Source organism: Phaethon aethereus, assembly GCF_964289735.1.
Source record: "Phaethon aethereus genome assembly, chromosome: 12".
In the NCBI taxonomy this organism is placed as follows: Eukaryota; Metazoa; Chordata; class Aves; order Phaethontiformes; family Phaethontidae; genus Phaethon; species Phaethon aethereus.
Window position 1 is genome coordinate 2,972,211 of NC_138588.1, and position 27,529 is coordinate 2,999,739.

The 27,529-nt window shown below is 36.9% G+C and overlaps 1 protein-coding gene across 1 annotated transcript in view; it reads left to right on the plus strand.

Moving 5' to 3' along the window:
* Positions 1-27,529, plus strand: part of DENND4A (DENN domain containing 4A) — a gene marked incomplete at both ends in the record, with an annotated part of 40,351 nt that overhangs the window by 807 nt on the left and 12,015 nt on the right. The window contains 16 exons of the mRNA XM_082005126.1: positions 131-380; positions 1,740-1,809; positions 3,401-3,570; positions 4,271-4,512; positions 6,821-6,887; positions 10,204-10,262; positions 10,935-11,079; positions 11,655-11,830; positions 14,737-14,837; positions 16,831-17,049; positions 17,291-17,436; positions 23,603-23,736; positions 24,600-24,735; positions 25,334-25,540; positions 25,647-25,775; positions 26,051-26,195. Of these exons, the coding sequence (XP_081861252.1) occupies positions 131-380; positions 1,740-1,809; positions 3,401-3,570; positions 4,271-4,512; positions 6,821-6,887; positions 10,204-10,262; positions 10,935-11,079; positions 11,655-11,830; positions 14,737-14,837; positions 16,831-17,049; positions 17,291-17,436; positions 23,603-23,736; positions 24,600-24,735; positions 25,334-25,540; positions 25,647-25,775; positions 26,051-26,195 (2,396 nt within the window). The remainder of the gene's footprint in view (positions 1-130; positions 381-1,739; positions 1,810-3,400; positions 3,571-4,270; positions 4,513-6,820; positions 6,888-10,203; positions 10,263-10,934; positions 11,080-11,654; positions 11,831-14,736; positions 14,838-16,830; positions 17,050-17,290; positions 17,437-23,602; positions 23,737-24,599; positions 24,736-25,333; positions 25,541-25,646; positions 25,776-26,050; positions 26,196-27,529) is intronic.

Here is a 27,529-nt window from a genome sequence, read left to right on the forward strand (position 1 = left end):
GATCAGAGGTGAGACAAGAGCTGCTGTTAAATTAGTACTATTCAGTTATAATTCTTAGTATAGTATTAGTATTCAAATTGTTAAAAAAAATTATGTGCCTTCTGACTTTTGTTCATCCCATTTTAACTAGGGTTTTATATGATGGGAAAGAAAGAGTAAAGCAAGGTTGTGAAATAATTCAAACTACTCCATATGGTCGGCCTGCTAACATTAGTGGCAGTGCCTCATCACAAAGAGTGTACATCACTTACCGAAGAGCATCCGAAAACATGACACAAAACACGTTGGCTGTTACGGATATATGTATAATCATACCAAGTAAAGGAGAAACCCCTCCACATACTTTCTGCAAGGTTGACAAGAATCTTAATAATAGTATGGTAAGGTTCAAAATCTGGATTTTGAACAGTTGATATTCAGTGATGTTTGTGGAGTATTTGTGATGGTTCTCAGAGTACCTGGTGAAAAATTTTGATAAGCACTCCCCAAAGGTAAATCAAATCTTGAGAGATTACGTTTCTTTGTTCCTGCTTGTAACAAAGTCTTTTTGGAAGTCTTGGAGCAAATAGTCTTCTTAGTGCTGACTTAGAAATGCTAATGTCAGGACCTTTGGGCTAGTCCCTAAAACCTGTTGTGTTACCATGTGTATAACTGGAGGTTTTACAGGTGAGGCAGTTTCTGACACTGATTTGACTCTTGTGATGGGAGTTCTGTATCTAACAACTGCCTCCTGTTTTGTTTTTAAACTCTCCCCTTACCTACAATGCTATTTTATGTGTCATTCTCCTCAGTAGTTTCACTAACTTTTTCTCTGAAGAAAGTTGCATGTGAGGGATGTTGGAGGCTGTTGTCTGTAAGCCTGTTTAAATGCTTAATACGGTTCCAAAGCCAGACCTGCTAAAATACCAAGGCATCACAGCACTTTGTTTTACAGAACTTAATATTTAGGTTTCCTGGTTGAATCTGCAACCTATATGCTGGCTTTCGTAGGGTCCTCAAAAGTCAGTATGCTGTTGAAGATGCTGACCACGTGTGCGTGTGGTATCATGCAAAAAAGATGGAAATTGATCTGTACTTGTTTTTATATATATGCCTGTAGGCATTAACAAATGAATTTTTCAGTTCTACCAATCCCTGTATTGACTGGGTCATGGGAGTGCTGTATTATGGAAATTGCCATATTTTTCTCCCATCCATAAAAACTTTGTGTGCCTTTAAAGGGTGCCGATCTTTTCCATTCTAAAGTGATATACAAATGTACTTAATAACAGAAGTTACTGCGTGCTCTGTGTGTATATATAAATGAGTGTGTGTATGTATGTGTATCTGTCTATACGCATGTTTAAGCCAGAAGTTTAACAAAATGGAGAAAAGTGTAAATGTTTATATGGATGACAGTCGTACTTAAAATTCTGTAGTTGGGTTAACAAATGTTTTGGAGAATAATTTATAGATCTCATGTTTCTATAAGTCTACAAGCCAGTTCTCTTTTAGGGGTTAACTAAATCCATGCCATGGGTTGGTTAGCTCAGAGCTACCGCAGTACTTCTCTTTCAGTTATCTGTTTGTGGCTGTTCTCAGAAAGGATAGCATAGCAGGCCCAAAATCCCTGTATGCTCCATGTTTTTGTGTGTAGATTAAGGTTCTTTGTAAACAAGGAAGAGGAGGATTTCCTCCAGTCTGTTATGTCCTTTTGTCATACTTCATCACGTAATCCAATAACTTCTTCTGTTTTACAGTGGGGCTCAGCAGTATATTTATGTTATAAAAAGTCTGTGGCAAAAACCAACACCATATCATATAAAGCTGGTATGTAACTACTATTTAGCTCTCTTTATCTTCAATTCAGGATGTACAGGCTTATTTGTAATGTGATTTTTTTTTTTTTTTTTAATTGAAGATTTATTTGACAGACACACTGTCTTGGCATTATCCAAAAAGGAATCTTTCCCTGAAGAACTCTTTTAAAGTAATGTCCTGAAATAAGCCTTAGAGTTATGTATCACGACCCTTTTGTTTTAAAATTTTCTTTTAATTGGAAGCACAGCTGTGTTTCAGTAGGTTTCTACAAACCCGTGTGTCTCCCACCTCTGTTTTTGTTGCTGATACCTGTCCCTTAAGGATATATATACACAGAAGTAAATATTGCAAAAATTTTTTGCTGCATTTTCATGATCAGTTTCTTTAAGAAACATTTTGAAGAATGCTGCAGACTTCCACACTGCCCTGAACATCAGTGGCGTTAAGCTGTTTTAAGTATTTTTGGGTTGTGTATCATCTTTATTTTGTTGTTTTATTTATAAGACAGAATTAGATTTGCTATGGCTTTGATGAAATGTGTTGGTTTTTCTTTTTTTTTCTTTTTTTTAAACCCCTGATTTTGTTTGAGTGCAAGTTATGAGCATGATTCAGCCTTAAGCTTTGATGCACTTATATCCCTTTGAGATGCTGCTCTCTAAACAACAGTACTTTAGGACTAAATAAAGGTGGACAATAAATTTGTAAATAAATGCAAATTTTAAAAGGTCACACATCTGGTAGTAGCTTGCACAAAATTTTGCTTCTTGGCGGGGGAAAAAACGCTGCCCTTGGTTACGAGTTATTATTGCTTACTAATATTTCACTGTACGTTAGAAAAGAATGTGTAGTGATTGTGTCCTCCAATGCAGAGAAATCCTAAATCCCTTCACGCAATATTCATTCTCAGTTTGCAGTCCCCTGGGTTGGCAATAAGAAAGGATAGACTGCTACACAGCCCTATGATGTAATTGAAGACCTTCATGTTACTAGCCTCTGCTTCAGAATTTCGTGTTTTACAGCTATGTTTAAAATTAAGTCTAAATACATGAGTTGGATAGCACATTAGCTGAATCCTCAGCTGAGAGGAATTTGTTCCATTCCATTGATAGTATTAAAAAAAAATTTATCCAATATCTAACACAGTATTGGGTTTTCCAGGAAACATTTGTTGGCAAGAAGTAATTGCTTTCATAATTGGAAACATCAGTCTTATTTCTCAATTATTCAGGTTACCCTTTTTTAAAGTAAATTTTAAATCTTTACTCATGCTAGTGATGAATGTGAACTATTATAATAATAGCTGAGATGCACAGAACCTGCAAACAGAAAAAGATAAATTAGTCTTTAATAGTTCCTAGAATAGTAAGTAGGACTTGAGTCCAATGTGCTAGTCAGGTGATTTCTCCTTAGGCCTTGGAACTATGCTGCCCCTTTCCAGCTGTGCGCTATGCCTGACTATTTACAGCTTTCCTTTACCGATTTCTGAAGTTAGTGTATGCTCACACATGATTTTTCTGGGCATGTTTTTATGGAATGAGCTATTACAAATATGTTTCTGCTATTCCTTACATAACTGCCTCTTTACAAATTGCCTTTATAGGTTTAATATGCAGATATCCTGAAGAAGATTATGAATCATTCCCATTACCAGAATCTGTGCCTCTTTTTTGTCTCCCGATGGGTGCAACGATTGAATGTTGGCCGTCTAACAGTAAATACCCTCTCCCAGTTTTTTCTACATTTGTATTAACTGGAGCTTCTGCAGAAAAGGTATTCTGAAAGCCTAAAAAAAATCACTGTTAATAATTTAAGTTTAAAAAATTGGTTGTTTATCATTTCAGGATTATGGTAATACATATTTTCATAGACAAACCTGAATATATTTGTTTGGGCTTAAGTCAAAGACAGTTTTAGAGTGACTTGCATTTGTTTCACTGCTGGACTGTTGATCATATAAACTTGTATTCCTTTGCTTTCCAATCATGTTAGCCTTTGACACTACAGAGCTATAAAAATTCTGACGGCATATACGTGCAAGTATACTATTTTTATTGCAAGCATAGAAACAACCTTACATGTATATACCTGTTCTAAAAAGTGAATTGGATGTCAGAGGAATACTGCTTTGAGTTGCTTAAAGGATTCCTAAAATAGCTTTAAAGGCAATTGTAGGAGCAGTTGACTGTAAACAACAGTATTTGTACTCTGGATAATAATTTTTTTTCTCTCACTTAAATTGTTTCATAAATTACTCTTTCTCATATGATATTAAGTGTTTTACATAAATAGTAGCCTGGATTTTCACAGCCATAAGAATAGTCTGGAATAGATTGCTTCAAAAGATGGTTCACTAATGTAACTTTTCAAACAGTGACATAGACTTGATTTTCCTTGCATGTTTGGGGTTTGTTAGATTGCTTTGAAGATCAAGGCAGATTTATTGACTTCAAATCACGTATGTTGTTTGCAGGTATATGGTGCTGCTATTCAGTTTTATGAACTGTATCCTGAAGAGAATCTCACAGAGAAACAAAAATCTCAACTGGGATTAGCAGCTGCTGCTGAGGGAAATTCAGACACCTGCAGAACAGTTCAAACAAATAAATGCATCTGTCTGCTCTCTCACTGGCCTTTCTTTGATGCTTTCAAGAAGTTTCTTACCTTTCTGTATCGTTACTCCATTTCTGGTCCACATGTCCTCCCCATTGAGAAGTAAGTAATTTCAAAAATTCCTAACTAATTTCAGTTGATGAGCACCCTTTTTTACTTCTAAGTTTCCTTTTTGCTTTAGTCATCAAACATTGCACATAACAGTTACACTAGATTAAGCACTTTTCTCCATTGATTAAATGTATCTTTACGTACTTCCTGAAAAAGCCTGGATTTTTATTTGTGATTTAAGGGCCTGCAAAGGTATCTCTGAAAGCCTTTTCTAATTAGCTTTGCACCCGTTAGCACAGTGATTAGGAGGAGCAAGATTATAAATCCTTTCTCAATGTTGCATGCATTAAGTTATGAGAATGAAATACGTGGGTTTGCATTTTTTCAAATGCCTATTTGTTGTGTAGTGAGAGGTAATAAAGTAGATTGAATTTTTTGCACTAGTAATCTTCCTGTATTTTTGATAAATAAACGTATTTTCCTTCTTACATAACGGATTTCACATTTCAAAATGCAGAGGAAATCCTTACCTCCATGGAGTGGCTGATATCTGTAATTGATACATAATACCATTTAAAATTTCTAGGCTAACATAACTTTTCAATGCGTCAGATTTCAGATGCAATATTTGCTTTTTTATTTTATTACACATCAGTCTTTTTTCTGATTAAACTTCAATATTAACTTTTATGAGACTTTGACTTTACGGATTAAGCATTTGTTGTGGTTGTTTATCCACTTCATTATTCCACTTTGTATCTACTGTACTTGCTCTAAAATTCTGATAGTGTAAACTTCCAATAATGAAAAGATTTTTTTATTATTATTTTTGTTTTTTTAAGCTGAGAACTATTTTTGGTTTTGGAGTTTGGGGAGTGAATAAAATGAGAAGTAGGTATAACAAATGTTTTATTAATTTTGATTTTACAGATTTATTTGCTGCTTCTGATTTCTCTGATTTGTGAACTGACTGGTCAATTTACTGTGGATAATTTAAATATAGCTACACTGTCTTGCATGAAGTTAATATGGCATCTAGCCTAGTTTCTTCGGCTATTTTAATGATGATCAACGTTGTCTGTGCCATACATGCCTGTTTGAACATTTTCAGGCAGCCCCGCTTCTGCAAGCAGCAGGCCTTTCCCTTGATGTTTGTTGTATGTTCCATATTTCTGCCACCATCTTCATATACTAGGAATAAAGACAAAACCCCAAACCTGTTGTCAGCCTGATTCCTTTCCGTTTCTCATTTGCCATGTGGCTGCGCAGACATTGATGCTGACACGAGGGAGGTCAGCTGAGGGGTGGCCAAGGAGAGGGACGAGACTGCTTCTTCTGTCAGTGGTTCTGGTTAATGCCAGTTATGTGATTATAGAACTACAACAAATAGTTAAGCCTAGCACAAGTACACAAACCGAAAAACACATTAAAAATGTGGGTTTCTTGCATGTAGCTAATGGCATAATATGCAGCTACATTGAAATGTAAGTATGAAATATATAGCTTTGAATCAGAAACATGTAAAATGAGTTTTCTATGTAAATCAATGCTTATTTGTGGGTTTCTCTGAATTCCTTCAAAATTTGGTTGGTTTTCTGTGTCATAATGATGGTAAGAGTTGCAGAAATCACAGCAAGGTATGTTCTGTAGCATGCAGTTTATGATGGATTACCTGTTTCTTCCGAAGTTTGTACTGATTGCATGTAGTTTCTTTTAATGTGAAAGCGTGTATTACATAGAACTCCTAGGCTTTTAGAGCTTTTGTAAGTTTAATCAATTTATAGAACTGAGAACTCACTCAAATTTAAAAAACATTTTTTGTATTTGTAGTATATGGAAAAACTTTAACACTTTTTTCATCAGAAATCTTACATAACATTTTGTATTTGGAAATGAAGAAAATGGGTATGAAGAAAGTGGATGAACTTAATGACTGTCCTTGATACTCAGCTGTGACTATTTTTTTCCAAATAACCAGTGCTAGTCTCTGAGGTATAGTGCTATTTCAAGCCAATCTCAGAAATGTGGTTGTAAAATGGTATTGTGATACTCAAACATCAATATTTCTACTTTACAAATGTTTAAAAACAAAAAAAACCTCCTTGTAATTTTTCGGTCACACAAACCAAGCTTGTAGTCTGAAAGAATTTGGCCTGCCATTTTACTTGTCACTAGTAGAAAAATAGATTATCAAGGTCAGAATATCCCTATCGGATTTGGGGGCTGGTTTTATGCTGCTGTCTTTGAATAAGTATGTGCCAATTTTATATGACTTCTCTTAGTGGCAATAATTTTGTCTTGAGGTAAAGCAGTTTAATCTTATAATTTGTACTAAATTGATATTTTTTTTATCTTCTAGACACATTTCCCATTTCATGCATAAAGTTCCTTTTCCATCCCCTCAGAGGCCAAGAATCCTAGTTCAGGTAAGTGTAAATTTCTTCTTAATAGCTATGTCTTAACTGAAGACAAAACAGCTGTTGAACAGGTTAGTAAATGGAAAATGTAATTTTTATGTTCAATTTATTTTTCTCAGGATTTTTTTCTTAAATTCATACACTTAGTTTTTGCAGATTTCTCACTGTTCTGTTTCCAGTTTAGGTAAGGACTTTAATGAGATATTGCAAGATACTGTTTAGTGAGCTTAGAACTAAATTTTTTTTTTTTTCAGAGTATATGGAAATTAATGAAAAACCACTCAAAGTTGGCATCTAGTTTGATTATTGCAATAACTTTTGAACTGTTTTCATCTTGCTACTGTATGAAGTCTGAGTGTAAAATAAATAAATAAAATGAAAACCAGATGTGAAGATCCATGATTACGCGTTTTCCCAGAGGGCTTCATGCTGTCCTTTATGTAATGGATAGCTCTTACTGAAAAGAGCAAGAGCTACGCACATTCAACAGAGGCACAGTTTATCAAATATGACCCTTGTGCTGTCCTACCTGCAAGACATAGCATATTTTACTGTGTGTGAGTGAAATGGTATAATTGCTAGAGTTAGGTTACCTGTTGTTTGAAACTTCACCTGTGTCTGTGTTGATAGGAGAGAGGAAGTCCATATCTCAAAGGCTTTTAAGTGCTATTAAATCTTCAGGGGTGTTTTTTCCCCTCCTAAGAGGCAAAACAGGTAGAGACATGTTAAAATTTTATTTCTGAGAAAAGACAGCTCTATTCCGGTTGTAGTTGTTCAAAACCACAGGATTGGTAGAATAAGTCATTACAAAAGGATGTTACTTTCTGGTACTACTGATACAAAATAAAATATAGAGTGCTCTGTGCAGTTTTCAGACTTAATGTAGTAGCCTATATGCTATTGAATTCTTTCAGAGTAAATACAATCTTGAGTTACGTCTGTAGAATGTATTGAATATTAAAGATCCTCCTTAGTGTACTTCGATATTCTAAAGAAGTGACATTTATTACTGTTACTGAAAAGGGGCTGGAGAACAGTTATACTGAAGCTGTATCTGACATTTCTGTCACTTTTATTATGATTTAAAAGTTCAGTTCAAAACCCTGTATTTTTACATCTTGGGGTGGTTTATTTTTGTATTCACCTTCAATAAAGTATTTGTGCTAGGGAACACTAAACACACATTTACAGAGAACTATAAGTAAATGTACAGAAAAACATTTAATTTTTTTAGTCTGAATTTTTAGGGAACTCTGTCAATGTATACACGAGTGTATATCCCGGAACAAAGTCTGTGACATAAGTGATGTGAAATTATGTCTATTACACCTTATTTACAAAATATTGTGTGCGTCAAGTTAGTATAACTTTAGTAGCTGATAGTACAGATGGAGGACATACTGCTTTTAAGATAGGCAGTGGTAGTTGAGGTCTATGGATAAGTACTTCCAGCTGCTTTCAGGGTCTTTTGAGTTGTGTTTGATACTGCACTGAATAAAATCAGAAGTGACTGTATCCAAGATGTTTTCCCAAAAATAGTGTGGGAAATGCCTCTGTTCTTGAAAGTAGGATTCCATTTCATTGAAGAAATAGTAATTTCTCTCTGAAGCTTATTAATTTAAAACATGGTAGTCTTTTGCTAAATAATTAGTAAATCTTTCTGAATATGTGTTGCTGTAGAATGTCTTGCAAGTGCCTATATGCTTCCTGAAAATGAGATGTGATTTATTTTAGTAACTGCATATATGCCAGTCTGGATGTGTAACCCATTCTTTAGATCCTTCTTAGCATCTGTTACAAGTGAGAGAGAACATGGCAAGTATCTGACTTTTAAGTTTCAAAGAAATTATAGCCATTAGGAACATTCCTGAATGTTTTACTGATTGCCAGTTTCCAGCTGCCACTGTTGATAGGTTGTTTCAGATCTGAAATCTGCTAGAGTCCATTCTCCGTGTCCTACATCCCCTTGTTACACAGATGTTCCTGCTCTAATGACGTATTCACAACCTGCAAACTTCAAGAGCACAGGGAGTACCATGTGTCTCCCCCTGAAGAACGGGGGCAGTAAGTGCCCCTTCTGCCTAAGGGAGACATGCTCTTTGAATAGATGCTTGATTGTGTTTGTCTGCTGTTGCTCAAACACAAAAGTCATAGGACATTAGGCCGATGCTTCCTTTCCGAGGGTAGCTTATGAAGCTTACCTCAGGCTGAAAAAATGAGGTCTTTGAATTCTTCCACTGAACAAGCTAATGGTGTGTTGTCACGAGGTGACTTGCTTGAAGACAGATCTAGCACGTAGAGTGGTGTGGCCATCCTCATTTGTCACTGAAGGCAAATGCAGCATTAGCCTTCAAAAGCTCTGTTATGTAAAATATGCAGGGAAGCGGTACTGCATAGGCTCTTGCCCATGTCATACCTTCTGTGTGTCTGTCCAGGCAGTGTTAGGTGAAATGTCAGTAAAACTTGCCTGAACTTGCAGCTTAGTTGTACAAGTTAACTGCGATTTACCGAATTACTGCTGCTGCTTGTACTTGCATGTGTGCTTTTATACACTAGATAGAAAATGCATGACCACTTAGCAGGGAGGGTTAAGCTAACTGGTATCTTGTTACCTTGGACTTAGTGTGGCTGACAATGTCAGCTGAGCTTTGATAAATTGATTGTGTATCTCTATGCTTGTACTCATTTGAATCCTCCTATTCATGCTGAATATATGAATGATTTCTCATGATGTCATATCACTGTAAGGAAGAAACGTGAATTAGTAAGATCTTTGTCTTGGATCTTCAACTAATGCAAATTTTAAAGATTCTATCAAAGCTGAGCTGAGAAGTTTTTACCAGTTAAGAGCCTAATTCGCATGCCTTCCGAAGAAAATATTACTTTACGTTATGATCTGCCATCTCTCCCCTCCATGCATTTTATCCATCTCTCTTCCTCTAACTCCAAAAAGAATCCCTGCCGGCCTCCGAAACCTGTGTATGAACTATGGGTCCTCACTTCCCTTAAAATACAGAAGGCTTTATTTTTCAGCAGTTAATATATTCAATTTTTTGCAGTATTAGGTAGTTTAAATTCCTCTTTATGAATATGCAATGTATTCAATTCTGACTAAGAAAAGAGCATGCTTTGCCTGGTTTTTACTAAAAGATAACTGATGCATAGCATTGCACACCACTTCTTACAGTGCTATACAACTGGGCTATATAAAGTTTGTCTTAGTTAGAATTTTATTTTTAGATGTTCTGTGTCATTGTTGTGTAATTTCTAATAAATATTTCCAAAGCTTGGAATAAAAAGAATGTATTTTAAAATCTTTTTCCAGCTGTCTCCACATGATAACCTTATTCTTAGCCAACCTGTGTCATCACCCCTTCCACTGAGGCAAGTAGCAGTATCTTCTGGTTAATTGTGAAATGTATTCTGATTTACGTTGCAGAAAAGATTTGGTACTTTGAGTTGTAGTTGTGCAAATTAACTTACCTTGTCTGGTGCCTTTTGTAGCTAGGGTATCTGAAGTTTATTTATGTGATTAGACCTGTACCCTGACAAGTTTACATACTTAATGAACAATATCTGTGTGTTTTCAAATAATTTAAGTGGTTCCGGAGGCAGAATATAGATTGTTAGATCCCCTTTCTATGAGTTGGTATCTCTCCTCCCAAAATGGTGCAGCTTTTGTATTGCAAGGTAATTGAAGGAGTTGTGTGACTGTCTTAACTTTTGTGTCTCTGTGTAGGAGAATGGTTAAAGAAACACATGTTGTCTCCCTGTAAATTGCTTTCAAAAAGAAAAATCATCATGCACGTGTCCTGAAAATAGTCTAGACTGATTGAAGAGTGTCAAGGAATCATGGTTACTATTGGCAAGTAACCATTCTTCACTGAACAGTGAAGTGTACCAAGCAGTCTGCCTTGCAGTCTTCTTTAAAAAGAAGATTTGAAGATTTAAGTTTATAAAATCCTATTCTAATGCCTTGTTTTCTATTTTGTTATTGAACATTCTTTTTTTTAATGGTCCCTTGTAACTCACCAGTTTGTTTATGTTCTGTAACAGTGGGGGCAAGTTTTCTGCACTACTTCAGAATTTAGGACCTGAAAATGCAGTAACTCTACTTGTGTTTGCTGTGACGGAACATAAAATTCTCATCCATTCATTGCGACCTTCTGTCCTTACTAGTGTGACAGAGGCGTTAGTCTCTGTAAGTAACATTCCTTTAATCATACGCCTGTAAGTGGTGGGAAAAAAGTTGGTGTTTTAGATAAAATCTAAAATTAGTAGTAGTGCTGTTAGGCTTAAAGGTTACTTAATAAGAATAAAAATAAAGATCATTAGAGAGAAAACTTTGTATTGCTAATGAAGACAGAAGAGAGACAGTAACTGTTGTTCGTTCTTTGTGCGTAAATAAAGCATGTTGTTTGGTCATCCCAATGCACTGAATATGAGTTCCTAATTTTCTTGAATAGCACTGTATTCTCTCTTGCAGAAGAATTTAAATACATGTTATTTTCCTGCCTGTCTTCACTAAGCATTGTTTTGCTACCTCTACTATTTACAGTTTATTATTCTGAAGAGCTTTCTTCCTACAAATTAAATACATTGAGTTTTAGAGAAGTGAGTGCATTTTTTATTTAATAATCTGCATCTAGATTTCAGTAATAATTATCTGCCAGGTTAAATAATTTTGAAGTGCCAGTTAGTAAAGTGTGGTTTATACTTGCATAGACTATATTATGCATGTTTAACCTATGTTTTTATCTCTGCGTATTTTCAAAGATGATATTTCCCTTCCACTGGCCTTGCCCATATATTCCTCTCTGTCCCTTGGCACTGGCAGATGTGTTAAGTGCACCGTGCCCATTCATAGTGGGAATTGATTCAAGATACTTTGATCTCTATGACCCTCCACCAGACGTTAGCTGTGTTGACCTAGATACCAATACAATTTCTCAGTAAGTATTTCTATGTTAATTTTTTTGCTTCCTGTTTTTGAAGGCAAAACCTAGCTTTTTGACCAAACTTTGGGGGGGTTTACTTGTTTCAAATCTCTGAACTTTCTAATATATCATCCTTCTTGAAATGAGGATGCTAGAAATATCTCCTGTTAAACATGGCAGAGTGGAGGTGCAATCCTCATGGAACATTATTGCCTTTTATTCTGTTACATTAAAATCTTATTGCACATGTTGGCACGTTTCCTGGATTAAGCATATTGTGTCTCACTTCATTGTCCCTGGAGGAGAATAGTCATTTTTGGTTTTCATGATCAGCTTTTAGTCTTGAAGAAATTCCAGTGTCTTCATATGGGCATCTGCTTGAAAATTATAACAATTAAATCATACTCCATATCAATATGAAGTATAGGAACTTCATGTAGAGAATGAGATGTGAACTTTCATGGGCGAGAGAGTCTTAACACTTAGTCATGCCATCATTAATGAACTGAAATAACAGTATTCTAATATTTCTCCTTCAGAACTGTGTAGAGTACTTCATTTTTCTGTAATACTAATTATCTAGTATCTAAAATACTGCTAAGGGATAGCAGTGCACTGTCAGAACCACTGGGAAATAGTCGTGATACTCAAATTATCTATTTCCTTGTGATGATGTGATACAAAAATGGAAGTGGCTAAGGCTTCTAATACAAGATTCTAAACCACACAAAAATCATTAAACTTGTATTTCAGAATTTTATTTCAATATAATGTTTAATATACTCAGTATATACTTAGTGTTACTTCTCAAAGTCTTTGGTCGGCATTCTTGGTATCATGCTCCTGTTGGTAGCAGTCTTTCAACATTACTATGCCTAACTAAAAAATTTTTTTTCTTTCTAAATTTTCTTACTCGTGGGTTTATTTTTGCTTCAGTAGTTGTGTGTGGATTTAGAGAAGGTTACATATATTAAGTATTTGTAAATAGAAATTTTTGTTATGGATTTTATGCCGATAGCAAGTTTGTATAGCAGTTCCGCTCTAAAGTTTTTAGGAACTAGCTCAAACTAGGCTGCCATAACCAAAAAGTAACAAAACTAAACCTGAAGTTAAGAGGAACGTGTTTGTGCATTTCTTCTGGTATTTGTCTAATTAGCTACATATTTATTAATGGGAAAAAATTTTATTTTCCAGTTATTTCTGTTTTCATTCTACTTTTAGCCGATTTTCTATGCATTTTCTTAGAACAGATTAATTCCATTTCATCATGGGGAAAAAAGTGTCAAACAAATGCTTACAGTTTCTGCAACTTTGTGACCGATGGGGTCTTGAGGCTAGATGGTGCCCTCTGTTGACAAAGAACATTGTAATTTTTTTTTTCATCAGGATAATGATATAGTTAAGTCCAAATGTATATGCACTAAACACAAAGCAATTATCATATCAAATTGATTTCAGGTTACTACGAGCATTCTAGTCATTATGTCCATGCTAGTTTAAGTAATTACAGCTCAAAACATAGTATGTGTGGTGGTTACTTGTGCAATGGCAGGTGCTTACTACTACTAATCCATCTTTCATGAGTTCTAAGTGGATTGATTTCAGTGCTAAAGAGTATGGCTGCATAATTATCATCCTGAAATATGGGGCATTGATTGGATGGCTGTGATCAAATCTCTGTATGTAAATCAAGTTTGACTTTGGTTGGTTTTCAGTCCTCCTCAGTCCTGTTTTAATGGAGCAAGTTGTATATGTTCCCCCATTTCTTTGTTGGGAAAGAAAAATCCTCTGAATAGAGACCTATATACACCTAGATATATATCACAGAATCACTAGGTTGGAAAGGACCTTCAAGATCATCAAGTCCAACCATTAATCCAGCGCCACCATGTTCCCTAAACCATGTCCTGAAGCGCTACATCCACATGTTTTTTGAACACTTCCAGAGATGGCGACTCCACCATCTCCCTGGGCAGCCTGTTCCAATGCCTGACCACCCTCTCGGTGAAGAAATTTTTCCTAATATCCAATCTAAACCTCCCCTGGCGCAACTTGAGGCCATTTCCTCTGTCCTATCACTAGTTACTTGGGAGAAGAGACCAACGCCCTCGTCGCCACAACCCCCTTTCAAGTAGTTGTAGAGAGCGATAAGGTCTCCCCTCAGCCTCCTCTTCTCCAGACTAAACAACCCCAGTACCCTCAGCCGCTCCTCATAAGACTTGTGCTCCAGACCCCTCACCAGCTTCGTTGCCCTTCTCTGGACACGCTCCCGCACCTCAACATCCTTCTTGTAGTGAGGGGCCCAACACTGAACACAGGATTCAAGGTGCGGCCTCACCAGTGCCAAGTACAGGGGCACGATCACTTCCCTACTCCTGCTGGCCACACTATTCCTGATACAGGCCAGGACGCTGTTGGCCTTCTTGGCCACCTGGGCACACTGCTGGCTCATGTTCAGCCAGCTGTCAACCAGCACCCCCAGGTCCCTTTCTGCCGGGCTGCTCTCCAGCCACTCCTCCCCAAGCCTGTAGCGTTGCATGGGGTTGTTGTGACCCAAGTGCAGGACCCTGCACTTGGCCTTGTTAAACCTCATACAGTTGGCCTCTGCCCATCGATCCAGCCTGTCCAGATCCCTCTGCAGAGCCCTCCTACTCTCCAGCAGATCAACACTCCCACCCAGCTTGGTGTCATCTGCAAACTTACTGAGGGAGCACTCGTTTCCCTCATCCAGATCATCAATAAAGATATTGAACAAGCCTGGCCCCAGAACCGAGCCCTGGGGAACACCGCTTGTGACCGGCCGCCAGCCGGATTTAACGCCGTTCACCACAACTCTCTGGGCTCGGCCATCCAGCCAGTTCCTCACCCAGCGAAGAGTAAATATATTCCAGTGTATACTCATACTTTTTTTTTCCTTCCAGAACTGGAGATAAGAAAACTATTGCATGGAAGATCTTACCAAAGAAACCTTGTAAAAATCTGATGAACACTTTAAGTAATTTATATCAGCAACTGGCAGAATGTGAGTAGGAAAGTACATAGTCAAATTTACATTGGATATAGTGTGCCATATTAACAGATGAATATAGCTAATTAAATATGTTCTTAATGCACCTGTTACACTAAACATAATGTTTTTCTACAGAATGGCAAAATCTGTCCTTTAAGTCCATAGATTAGAACCTGGTTTTAGGGGCTTTTGGGATAGAGGAGACTTTGATATATATAAGGCAGTTCTTAATAGATAGCCCTTTGTATTGATGTTATCCCTGTACCCCCAAAAATGCAGAGCTTTTATGAGAATGGAATAGTAAAGCGAAGAGTAGGCCAGGACCTAATAAAGACCTTTGTTTTGTCCTCAAAGCTTGCTCAAGGCTTCTGATGTCTTGACAATTGAGTTAACTTTGACCCTCAAGCTGATAGTACTTTACCTAAAATTTTAAGATGGAAATAACAAATGTTTTACAAACATTGGGGTTTTTTTTTAAATGTATAGCAAAATTACTGGACGTTTCTAAGAAAAAAATTGGTTGTTGATAGAATCATTAAATATTGCAGAGCAAGATATATTGAACCTTGATGTGAGAAAGCAGAAAAATGGATCGGGTTGATGTGAATGCAATTTTTTAAAACAAAACATTTGGAAATGCATATGTAGTCAAGGCCAGCTGATGTGCTTGGGCGTCATAGCTAACAGGCTTTGTGAGGTGGTAAGGAGGTCCATAAGCTCCCTGACATTACGTGTCTGCTTAGAAGATGATTTCCGTAGACATTGGAAGGAGCGTTAAGGAGCAATAATACAATTGTAAAATCAAGTTGCTGTGGCAGAGACAGCAAGTGATTAAGACTTAAATCAGAGTATGAAAAGGATGGGGTTGATCAACACTGCATGTTTGAGACACACACTTGGAGAGCATATTGCATGAGATCTTTGTAATTGTCACCTGGGTTTAGGGCACTTTTTTAAAGGCTGTTTATACCTTCTTGGCTGTTGAGGTCACTAGAATTAGTGTCCTGATTAGAATGTGCAGAAACAGAATTTTATTGGTGTGTGCCGCACGAAAAAATGTGTGTAGCTAATAAGTGACAAAAATTGTCTGTTGCTTCAAAATTTTGATATATTTTACTGTGAGGATTTCTTTAGAAAAAAATTTTAAGCCTTATATTCTCTATAATCTATGTAAATAGAGTGGTACTGATCTTAAATTCTTATTACAGAGTAAACTGCTTAAACATAGTATCAATAGATGGTTTGCTGTAATTATATTATGTGGAAAGACAGTCATGGATCCATCCTTTCACTCTTTTGAGACATTATTAGAATGTTACCATACTTCGTGTGTAGCAGTGAAGTCTTAGCTAAAGTTCTGATGGCTTTAAAACGTTGATACAAGCATCTACTTTAAGTATAGGGATTTTGCTAGATCATTAAAAGAAAAAAGCCTGCTTTTTCTCTGTATCAGCATTTTGCATTGTGTTGTGCTTTGATGGCTCCACTTTGCATCTGAGTGGTGGGTTTTTTATGTGTATAGGTACTTAATATGTATAGTCAGCTTTTTGGGAACACTTTGAAATGAAAGGCACTGTAAAAAAAATAGTAGTACACATGTAAAAAAAATAGTACACACATTAAAAAAAAGTAATACACACAATATAAAAAATATGTTTCTTTAATCAGCTCTTATATAAATTTTCACATGTTTTTACAGCTTGCTTTGAGGGTTTTTTAAAGCTCTGTCCATACTGATTCTCTCTGTTGCTGTAGTAACTAATGTCCTGCAAAGTCAATGTGTCTTGCTTCTGGTATTATCCAGAGGTACATGAGCTATATAAGGTCAAGCTGAATCCATTGTCGCATGTCATGATTGAATTTAATTGCATATATTTTAATCTGTTCCAAAATTAATGGACCTCAGTAATTAGTGGATCTAGTAGCATAAAGAGAAATTTTTTTTCACCAATATTGGGGGTGGGTGAGAAATAAAATGTTGTTATAATGTTGTTTTTGTTCACAGTGCAACAGAGACCAAGAGAAGATGCATTAATGGAATTAGCAATGAATGACTATGATTTTAATTCTGGGAAGAAATTGCATCTGTTAGACTTGGAAATCCAGGAAGCATTTCTGTGTTTCATGGCCTCAATACTAAAAGGTTACAGGTCTTATCTCAGGCCAATAACAGAGGCACCCTCCGAAACAGCCACAGACGCAAGTTCTCTCTTTGAACTACAAGGTGAAGAGTCATAAACTTGTGTTATGTATATTTATTATTTTGGATTCTGTCTTCTTTAAAGAATAAAAACATTTGCAGTGTTAGTATTATGAATGATGGTAGAAATGTAAGTGCAGAAAAAATTACATAATAGTGGCAAAGGTTACAGAAAGGTAATTTCTCGTTGGTAGAATGTGTGCTGACTTTTGGTGAGGTTTTTTTGTTTTAGGCATTCTTACATGCTTCTGATTTCACTTTATAGGTTTCCTCAAAAGTCGAGATCGTTCACATCAGAAGTTTTACACACTGATGACCAAAACTCAAATGTTTATTCGCTTTATTGAAGAGTGTTCTTTTGTCAGTGATAAGGATGCAAGCCTTGCATTTTTTGATGACTGCGTAGATAAAGTAAGCATGTCTTCATATGTGTATCATTTTTTAACTTCTGCTGTTGCTTATGTTATCTGATAGAGTACAAGCAAAATATATTTGAATTGCATGTTTATTTCTGTTTTTTCTTCCTTGTTTTCTAGTCACTGGAACCTTCCATTTTCCTTTTCCATTGGGCTTTGTTTCATTTTCTGCTTCAAATTCTTGAAAGTGTAAATAAAATACCCTGAAAACAAGTTAATGTGCTAATTTTCACATGTATGTAAGCTTCTGAAATACTGACCCATAGCAAGAAGTGTAATATTCTGACTGTAAAGTAGCAACTTTGGGGTTCTGTATCAGAGAATTATATTCCTTAGATAAAACCCCAAGCATTTTTATAGATTGTGTCATACTTCATGCAGCTGTTTAAGAACGGGGTTGATGAGCAGCACTTTAAAAGATAGAAGGCAGTCTCACTATTTTTTTAATCATTAAAAATAGAAGGTTCCTTCACTTCTTTAAAAAATTTGTTGGCCAGTTCTTTCTAATAGTGATTCTCTAGTTATTCCTAGAGAATTTTTGGAAGGCTTGTGCTAAAAGTAAATAATTAAACAAATCTTTATCAATTCTCCTTTCATTCATACTGCTGTCACTTGCTTCCCCGATTCAAAACGAGTTTGCTGATGTAAATATTTTAAATACAGTGCTTCTATTGATACTCTTCTCTTGGATAAGAATATTTTCTATATGAGCTTGTTATCGAATATTGATGGTTATGGAATGTATGGGTTTCTTACGGTAAGCAAGGTTTATTATGGTGTGTCACATAAAAGCTTTGCGTACGCTGACATTTTTTGTGGGTTCTGTTGCTCTACCATTGTGTTTGTGTTGCGGCAAAAGAATACCTTGCTGTGTGTTGCTATGCTGTTCTCTCGTTTGTAATGAGAAGGAAGGGCAATTGTTAAGGATTATGTGACAAGGATTGTGAAAGTGCAACATGATCACAATTGGCGTTTTTCTTGAAATAAGCTTAGAACTTCTACTGGACTGGAGCTCACAGAATGTTGGACTTCCCCGTTCAAAGTAGATTTCTTTTTTAGTCCTCCATCGAAGTACCACTAAGAGTTTTAAAAATCCTAAGATATTTTTAAGAAAGGTCCACATTTGTATGGTGTTGAGGACTGTGAAGAACTAATTTTTCTAAAAAGTACAGATACATTAACTTTTGAAAATTAATCATTGTCGTGGTTTATTTTCAGAGGATCTACGAAAGTGTTTTGAGGCTCCTTGAAATTTTTTTTGCATTAGCTTTTTTCAGAACTGAACTGAAACTCACAATCTTATATCCCAGTTTGATTCTATTGTAACATGAAAGAAATTTTTATGAATATTATAAGAAATTCCACATCTACTTGTCATCTTACTGGCTAACTATAACACTATTCTGGGACACTGATATTTAAGTAATGTGCATGTTGTCTAGGATTTCCTGTAAAGTAGGTCACCTGCTATTTGTTCCACAGGAATTAATACTGAAGGCTATGAAAATTGCTATTTACAGTTTCTGTTTATGGCTATTTCTGCTATGAAAGTGCAGAAGAGCTAAAAGGAGTTCTTTGTTTTGGAAACAAATCTGAAAGCAGTTAAGTTTAAGTTCGATGGAAGTAGGAAAAATGGTTTAATGGTACTTAATGCTCCTTATAGCTTTTGCCAGTCTCAATATTTTATTACTAGGAGTTCTTAAAAGTGTGCTTCACAGTTCAACAGCATGAGTTGCATGTATTCATGGGTTGTAAATTGATTTAGTTGCAAACATTTCTGTAATGTTCACTTGATTGTCCTATAGTTCAGGTAAAAAGCCTTCAACATGTAGCACTTGCTTTGCTGTATGCCAGTCAGTGTTTAAAAATGGGAGACCTCATAGGCAGGAATATACATACCCTGGTGACTAAACATGATTGAGCAGTACTTAGTTTTCGTTGTGTTGCAAGTTAGTTCTCTGACTAATGTGAAACAGGATTTTTTTTTTTCCGAATGTGATGGCTATGTGAATGTCAAATTCTATCTGTTATCACAGAATCACTAAGGTTGGAAAGGACCTTCAAGATCATCAAGTCCAACCATTAATCCAGCGCCACTGTGTCCCCTAAATCATGTCCTGAAGCGCCACATCCACACGTTTTTTGAACACTTCCAGAGATGGTGACTCTACCACCTCCCTGGGCAGCCTGTTCCAATGCCTGACCACCCTCTCGGTGAAGAAATTTTTCCTAATATCCAATCTAAACCTCCCCTGGCGCAACTTGAGGCCATTTCCTCTCGTCCTATCACTAGTTACTTGGGAGAAGAGACTGACACCCTCGTCGCCACAACCCCCTTTCAAGTAGTTGTAGAGAGCGATAAGGTCTCCCCTCAGCCTCCTCTTCTCCAGACTAAACAACCCCAGTTCCCTCAGCCGCTCCCCATAAGACTTGTGCTCCAGACCCCTCCCCAGCTTCGTTGCCCTTCTCTGGACATGCTCCAGCACCTCAACATCCTTCTTGTAGTGAGGGGCCCAACACTGAACACAGGATTCAAGTCTCACCAGCACTGAGTACAGGGGCACGATCACTTCCCTACTCCTGCTGGCCACACTATTTCTGATACAGGCCAGGATGCTGTTTGCCTTCTTGGCCACCTGGGCACACTGCCGGCTCATGTTCAGCCGGCTGTCAACCAGCACCCCCAGGTCCCTTTCCGCCAGGCAGCTCTCCAGCCACTCCTCCCCAAGCCTGTAGCGTTGCATGGGGTGGTTGTGGCCGAAGTGCAGGACCCTGCACTTGGCCTTGTTAAACCTCATACAGTTGACTTCTGCCTATCGATCCAGCCTGTCCAGATCCCTCTGCAGAGCCCACCTGCCCTCCAGCAGATCAACACTCCCATCCAACTTGGTGTCATCTGCAAACTTACTGAGGGAGCACTCAATCCCCTCATCTAGATCATCAATAAAGATATTGAATAAGACCGGCCCCCAGAACCGAGCCCTGGGGAACACGGCTTGTGACCGGCCACCAGCTGGATTTAATGCCGTTCACCACAACTCTCTGGGCTCGGCCATCCAGCCAGTTCTTTACCCAGTGAAGAATAAAGCCATGAGCCGCCAGTTTCTCCAGGAGAATGCTGTGGGAGACGCTGTCAAAGGCTTTGCTAAAGTCCAGGTGAACAATGTCCACAGTCTTTCCCTCATCCTCTAGGCAGGTCACCTGGTCATATTATGTTTCATTTTATAGAATGGTTTATGAGGGCACTGAAGTTGATGCCCTAGCTCGTTATCTTGGCTGGGAATTCCAACAGTTCTTCTGAAAAAGTAATGTTTAAGTTGGTGATGTCAGAGTGAGCCTGCAAGTAATCTGTGGAGCTGTTTGAGCTTTCAGCTTCTAAAAGGTTAAGTAGCAGCTCATACAGCTGAAGCAGAGACTCATCTGTTCTGATGCCAGTTATTTTGCTACTTGATGCTGTGGGCAGTTTCTTTCCACTATAAAAAAAAATGCTCAGGACAGTGCCATGAGAGTAAATTTTACAGAAAGCATTGTACTTCTCCAACTTCTGTTTCTGTCAGTGAGGAAACAGAAGAAACTGAGGGGAAACTGGGGCACTGGAATTACTATGTGTTTAGGATTTGCCATGGCTTTAGAATTGCTTGTGAAACTAGGTTTTCATTGACATGAGGGAGTGGGTTCCCATGCAGGATTCCTTTGAACAATGATATATTTGCCTCATCTTGTCTTTCCTGCTTCTCTTTCTTGATTTCTTTTATTTCTGACACTATGCTTAACAGTAACATACAAAATCAAAGTATTGAAGTGTACCAAGGACTGCTATATGAACTAGAGCGTTAGCCAAGATGCTCTACTTTGACCAGATATCAGATTTGAATGATTCCAATAAAGTGAATATTTATATATTAACATCATTTTCACTAGGTGAACCAGTACCTGAAAGGGTGTGCGTGAGAGAGTGATGTCATGGGTTGAAAGATGATACAGTACTTTCTTATGGCTAGTTATAAGCCACTGGGTTGAGTCAAATTTTATGTACTGTGAAATTAGTTATCTATAAAATATAATCTAAGCTTCAAATAATTTAGAAAAAATAGTTTAAGCTGAAGAGTGATCTCTTCTACATGTTATTTTATCCTGGACAGCAGCAGCAGAGATTGTAATTGATTACCCATTTTGTCTGCGCAAAGATGTGGTATAATTGTCTCAGTTTTCATTTTTCCAGGAATTCAAGAATTATCTCGAATCAGTACATACTGATTTTATTGTATTTCATGGTTTTTGCGTCCTTAGAGGTATTTAAATTGACAAGTAAGGTTTCGTTTATTTCTACTTTTCAGGAGCCACATGTTCTTGTACTTGGCTGGTTCAGTTTGCTAATACTTTCTGTCTGTCTCATGCAGCAAAATGTGTAATTAGGAACACCTCTTTGTATGTTTATCGAATTTTAAATATTCAAGAACTCTACTGAAGCTACTTGATATCTTTCCACTCCCTTCCATAGAGGTAGAGAACTGTGGAAGATGCCTCTTTTTGTACATTAATTGTCTGTTGCTAAACCCTTAAGGCATGAAGAAAATGCACTGTTGGGTTCCCCAGGTTGCTTATTCATTTCTTTGAAATAATGTACCATTTGGCTGTAATTTGGTTGCCTTTTAAATCATTTAAATAATGGCTACAAATGTAAACTGTGACAGTATTTGAGCTGAACACTGGGGCTATCCATATGTGAACAAAAAGCATGTTCTGTGCGCTAGGAAGTAAATAGTTTTTGGTAGTGCGAACTCTTTGAGATGGTGACGCGTCTCATCCCACAGGCAGAAGCAGCGCGTATCAGGTATTGGAGGAGACACAATTGATGACAAGATCAGAGACAAAGCAATACAAATACCTGTACAAATACCAAGTAAAGGTTCTCAGGTGGACAGTAATACGTGTTTTATTTGCTCTGTTCCTAGTGGTTTTTGTAACGCGAACAGTACTGGTGAGAAGCTGGTAGTATTGTTAAAGGCTTGCTTGTTCTTTTTCTCAAAGGGAAACAGTTCATACTTTCCCAACACCTTGTTTGGGTGGCCTAGTTTTGCTTTGGTTCTTTATTTTTGTCTTCAGCAATAGGATGGAATTCTTTCAGTAAAATTACTGGACAGTTTTCTCCCACTTGATCCTGCAGTTTGATGCTTTGACATTTGCCTGGAGCCTTGGAATATGTCTCTCGTGCTGTCTTTAAAGCAGGGGCATTAATTTGGGAAGTGCGAATTTCTCCTCCTCTCTGCAACAGCCAGGCTAGCAAAACAAAGATTTATGGTGAAATTGCCAGTTATAAAGCTGAAAACAAGTGCAGCTGTAATTTATGCTTAACGATAGTATTATTACAAGTTGCCTTTGTTATCCACGAACTCAGTTCTTATCCTAACTATGAGAGGACAGGACCACTCCCATGTTTGCTGTATTTTCACACATAAAATTGTTGAGTTATCTGAAAGAGGAAAAAATCATGAAGCTATCGTTTATCTTTCAGATTACTGTTTTTTTAGAAAAACAAAGTTACTTCTATCCCCTTTAATTTTAGTAAGGTCACATGTATTTATTCCACTATCTCTTTGAATGCATGTGTATTTCTGCAATCTCTGCAAACTGGCATGACCTTAATGACTATGTAAGTGACTGAAACTGCTATATAGTGTTGTTTGTAGATTCTGTATACATCAGACAATTGGATAAAGTTTGTCATTATTTCCAATTGTTAAAATGGGGGGTGGGGGGGCGGGGAATAGCTCTTATTTTCGTATTTAAAAATAAATTTGAAGTTACTGCTGCAGTTGGAAACTGTTCCAAAAATCATTGTATTCCAGAAGATTAACCTCTTTGACAACTACTTATAATACTTACCTGAAAACAGGCAATTCAGAGTACATCATTAAACATCAATTATTGTGTTGGGGTAAAGTTTATAAAAATTATGCAAGACTTACTACTCTTATTATAGACTTACTATTCTTATTATAACTTTGCAAGGCATCCTTACTTTTAGTATGAAATCCTTTCTTTTAGGATGCAATCCTTCGATGCTGATAGAGACTTTGCCCTGCTTGACCATATAGCTGTAACTGCAGAAAATACAATAACACTAGTAACTGTTTTTCCTTTTAACATACCTTCTCCAGGTAGATACGGACAAAACTGGGGAAACACGACTTATAGAGCTGGATGAGTCATACAAGAGTGAGCATACAGTTTTCATAACACCACCTGAGATCCCTCATCTGCCAAATGGTGAAGAGCACCCTCTACAATACAGGTAACCTAAGGACACAGTGGGATGCTAGCCAAAATCCTAACAGCTGCCCTTGCAGAATTTAGTTTCTAGGTTCTTGTGATAGCCACAAAGTACAGCTTTTTCATGTCCCTTTATGTTGCTCAAGTAAAAGTGTGTATGTAAAATGCTTAGTGTGCCAGCTCTTTTGAAGTTTTAATGATTTTGTGTGTGCATACACACAGAAGCAATAATACTTAATAAAGCTGGCTGTGTGTTCACATTACATTGTGCTAGCTGTTGACACTTTTTAAGGTTAAAATTGAAATTAATGGACCCAGTCTGTTGGCCTGCTGCTACTGAGAATGATACAAGCTGCAGATACTCTTTGGAAAGAGAGAGTGCATTTCAAAGAATCACTGAAAACTGGTGTTACTAATTTAATAATTATGTCAAATGAGTTTGTCTACTGGTTTCTTCATTAATTCGAAGAAACATGTTAAAATCTAATCTAATTTAATCTTTTAGATAGTTTGATATTGTTCATATTGATTTTTATAAACCTCTGTTGTGTGATGCTAAGCCACACAGATTTTTTTTTTTATTAACTAGGATCAATACTAATATATTTGACACATCAATTAAAGAAAATGCTATGAAAGCAAATGTATTTATCAATTTAAGTTGCTTACACTGAAATAGCAGGTTAAGAGAATATACAGACTTATGAAATCATGCAGATGGTATGCACATGACAAACCACTTTGTCAACCGTGTCTTTAAAGGCTTACTTTTGTGTTTTCTATTTCCTGTGTAGCTTCTAGTGCAACTCTGTAATTGATTTCATTTGATGTGACGTGTTTACTTTGCAACTGCCTTACAGGAGTTGTGACGCATTTCTTTTACAGCTATAATGGATTTCCAGTATTAAAACTGGATTTGTTTGAGCGACCTGAAGGATTTCTCACAGCACCAAATAACAAACTGTCCTCAAAAGCCAGTAGTCCCAACAGCCCGTCGCCAATGTTCAGAAGAACTAAACAGGTATTTGCGGGTATTCTTGTAGCGTGAGGTGCTTTGGGAAGTGACAGCTTGCTGCCTTCACCTTGAGTTTGGCTATAAAGACTGACTGGCAGTGGCTGCAGCCTAACTAATGGTTCTTCACTGATACGGTGGCTATAGGGTAGCCATGCTAATTGTTCGTGGGATGTTTACCTGTGCTTCTTGCCTACACTGTATCGTACAGGGCCCTTGTACACAGATTGTCATTTGCTGTGCTGTCCCTATACGTTCTGTGTTCTTCACGCTGTTCTCCATAAGCATAAATTGTTGGGCTTCCACATCCACTTTTTGATTGCTTTTCAGTCACCAGGGCTTTAAGAGGGGCTCTAAATGTCAAATGTTTCTTACAAAAAATGCAGACCAAAAGTAATAGACATAAATTTAAAGAAATGCAAGTTTTTGAGAGGAACATTGCATAGCAATTGTTTTCTCTGCTTTCATTTTCTTTCCTACTTTATTATGTTGTTCATATTAATGTTGCAGTTTCTGTATGGATAATGATACATGTTCATTTTTTAACATGTAGGTTTGTGTAATATATGTGTAAATATACACAAATAATCTTTATGATTCTTTACAGGAAATTAAATCTGCACATAAAATCGCTAAGAAGTACTCTTCCATACCACAGATGTGGTCCAGGTGTTTGTTACGTCACTGCTATGGTCTTTGGTTTATCTGCCTTCCTGCATATGTGAAAGTGTGCCATTCAAAAGTCAGGGCTCTGAGAACAGCATATGATGTGCTACAAAAAATGCATACCAAAAAAATAGATCCACCTGATGAGGTAAAAATAAGTCGACCCCAGAATTTCAGAAAAAGCCTATGGGTTTTATTGAATGGAGTACGTGTTTGACTATAGAAGCACAATACTAACTTTTGTGTATTTTCAGGTATGCTACCGAGTACTCATGCAGCTGTGTGGACAGTATGGTCAGCCTGTGCTAGCAGTGAGAGTGCTTTTTGAAATGCAGAAAGCTGGCATTGACCCTAATGCCATTACTTATGGCTACTACAATAAGGTAAGTATTTTTGAAAGAGGAGAGGGGAAAAAAGTATGCATTTTTATCCAGGCAAATAGAAGCAAGCGAAATAAGGGAGCAGTTAGGTTGTAATTCTGTCACTTCTAGTAACTGGAAGAAATGCAAGACAGAATAATTGTGTTGGTTTTGTTTTTGTAGGTTTAGAAGTCTACTTTATAACTGCTAACATAACCCAGTTTGAAATTTAAGTTAATGATTTCACACCTCACTGTTCCTTATGATTACTTTATTTGACTTCGATATTTTCAAAATAGGCTGTTTTGGAAAGTACCTGGCCTTCAAGCAATCGAGGTGGCTATTTCCTATGGATGAAAATACGAAACGTCGTTTTAGGAATAGCACAGTTTAAAAAAGCATTGAAAAAGCTACCAGCAAACACCTCGCATGCAGCCATTCCTGGTAGAGTATTCACATCCTTTTCTTTTTTATTTTCATGTTGATAAGAAAATTACTTCAAAAATCTTTCAGTTGTGAGTTTTTGATTATAAAAAAATTTTAGACCAAAAAAAATTCTTGCATAATTTTTTAAAAACTGTGGGGTTTTGTCTTTGAATCCAAAATAGTCTGCTTTTTATTTATTGTGTCAGCTCTTCATGGAGACAAACATGAACCTGAAATCGATGTGGTAATTATCCTAGTTCATACAATAGCCAGTCTCATAACCGGCAGAAACTTCAATCTAGCCTTGCCTCCGCCCCGCCCTTTTTTTGATGTTAGTTAAGAAGCAACTAGAACTAGTCCTTGAGTTTGTAGTAGTGTTTGCAGGTTCTATGTACCAACTGAAATGATCATATTTATTTTTATCTGGAATATAAGTACGATATTGGAGGCTGTAATTTTTGGTTTTCTTTCCAGTAGAATATGTTCAAATGGCTGTATTACCATCCTGGTGATTACCTGTAGTTTGTAGGTTTTTTTAGGTACTACTTTCCACAGTACTTATAACTTAGTACTGATAAAGCAAGATAGTACATTTTAAAATAGCAGCAAAACAGTTAGTTTAGCTGTAGTTGACCTTGGCAGACCTTTACAATATACATTTATAAACGTATACATGTATAAATGCATGATGATCAGAAGATTCTGTGAATCATCTTTCAAGGTCCCTTCCAACTAGGGTTATTCTATGATTCCTGACAAACAGAATAGATACGATGGCCTTATGGCTAGACTATTTTTCCTAGATTTGGGAGACTACAGTCCTACTTATGGCTCTCCTACTAGCCTTCTGGATGACTTTGAACAAACTTGTTTTATTTCTGCCTGTTCTTCATGAAGCTGACCTTCCTGATAAACCACTGTTTTGAAACCCATATAGTGCAAAGCACTGTGTAAGAGCTTAGTGATGTTGGTCGCAACTCAGACCATGTAAACATGTAAACAAGGTGTAATTAGTCCTTTACTAAGTAACTGTCATTTATATAATTTGCTTTTGACATCATCTGGTTTTTCAAGATTTCTTTGCATGAAAACACATAGCTAGAATTCATGCTGACTCTTGAGGCAATCCCAAAAACTTTTCTATAAATTCCAGAATATTTTGTTATCTTTACAATAGCAACGAGGTGTTTACATTCTCTGTAGATTCAGTGCAGCATCTTTAGGGAAAAGAGGGAAAGAAGCTGGCTTTCAGCCATGTTATGCCCTCTTGATCCTGGGCAGGTGCTTTACTGTTACCTCCTAAATGGCATGAGAGTAAGTCCCCTAAAGGTGCTGTGGGACTGCTGGAGACT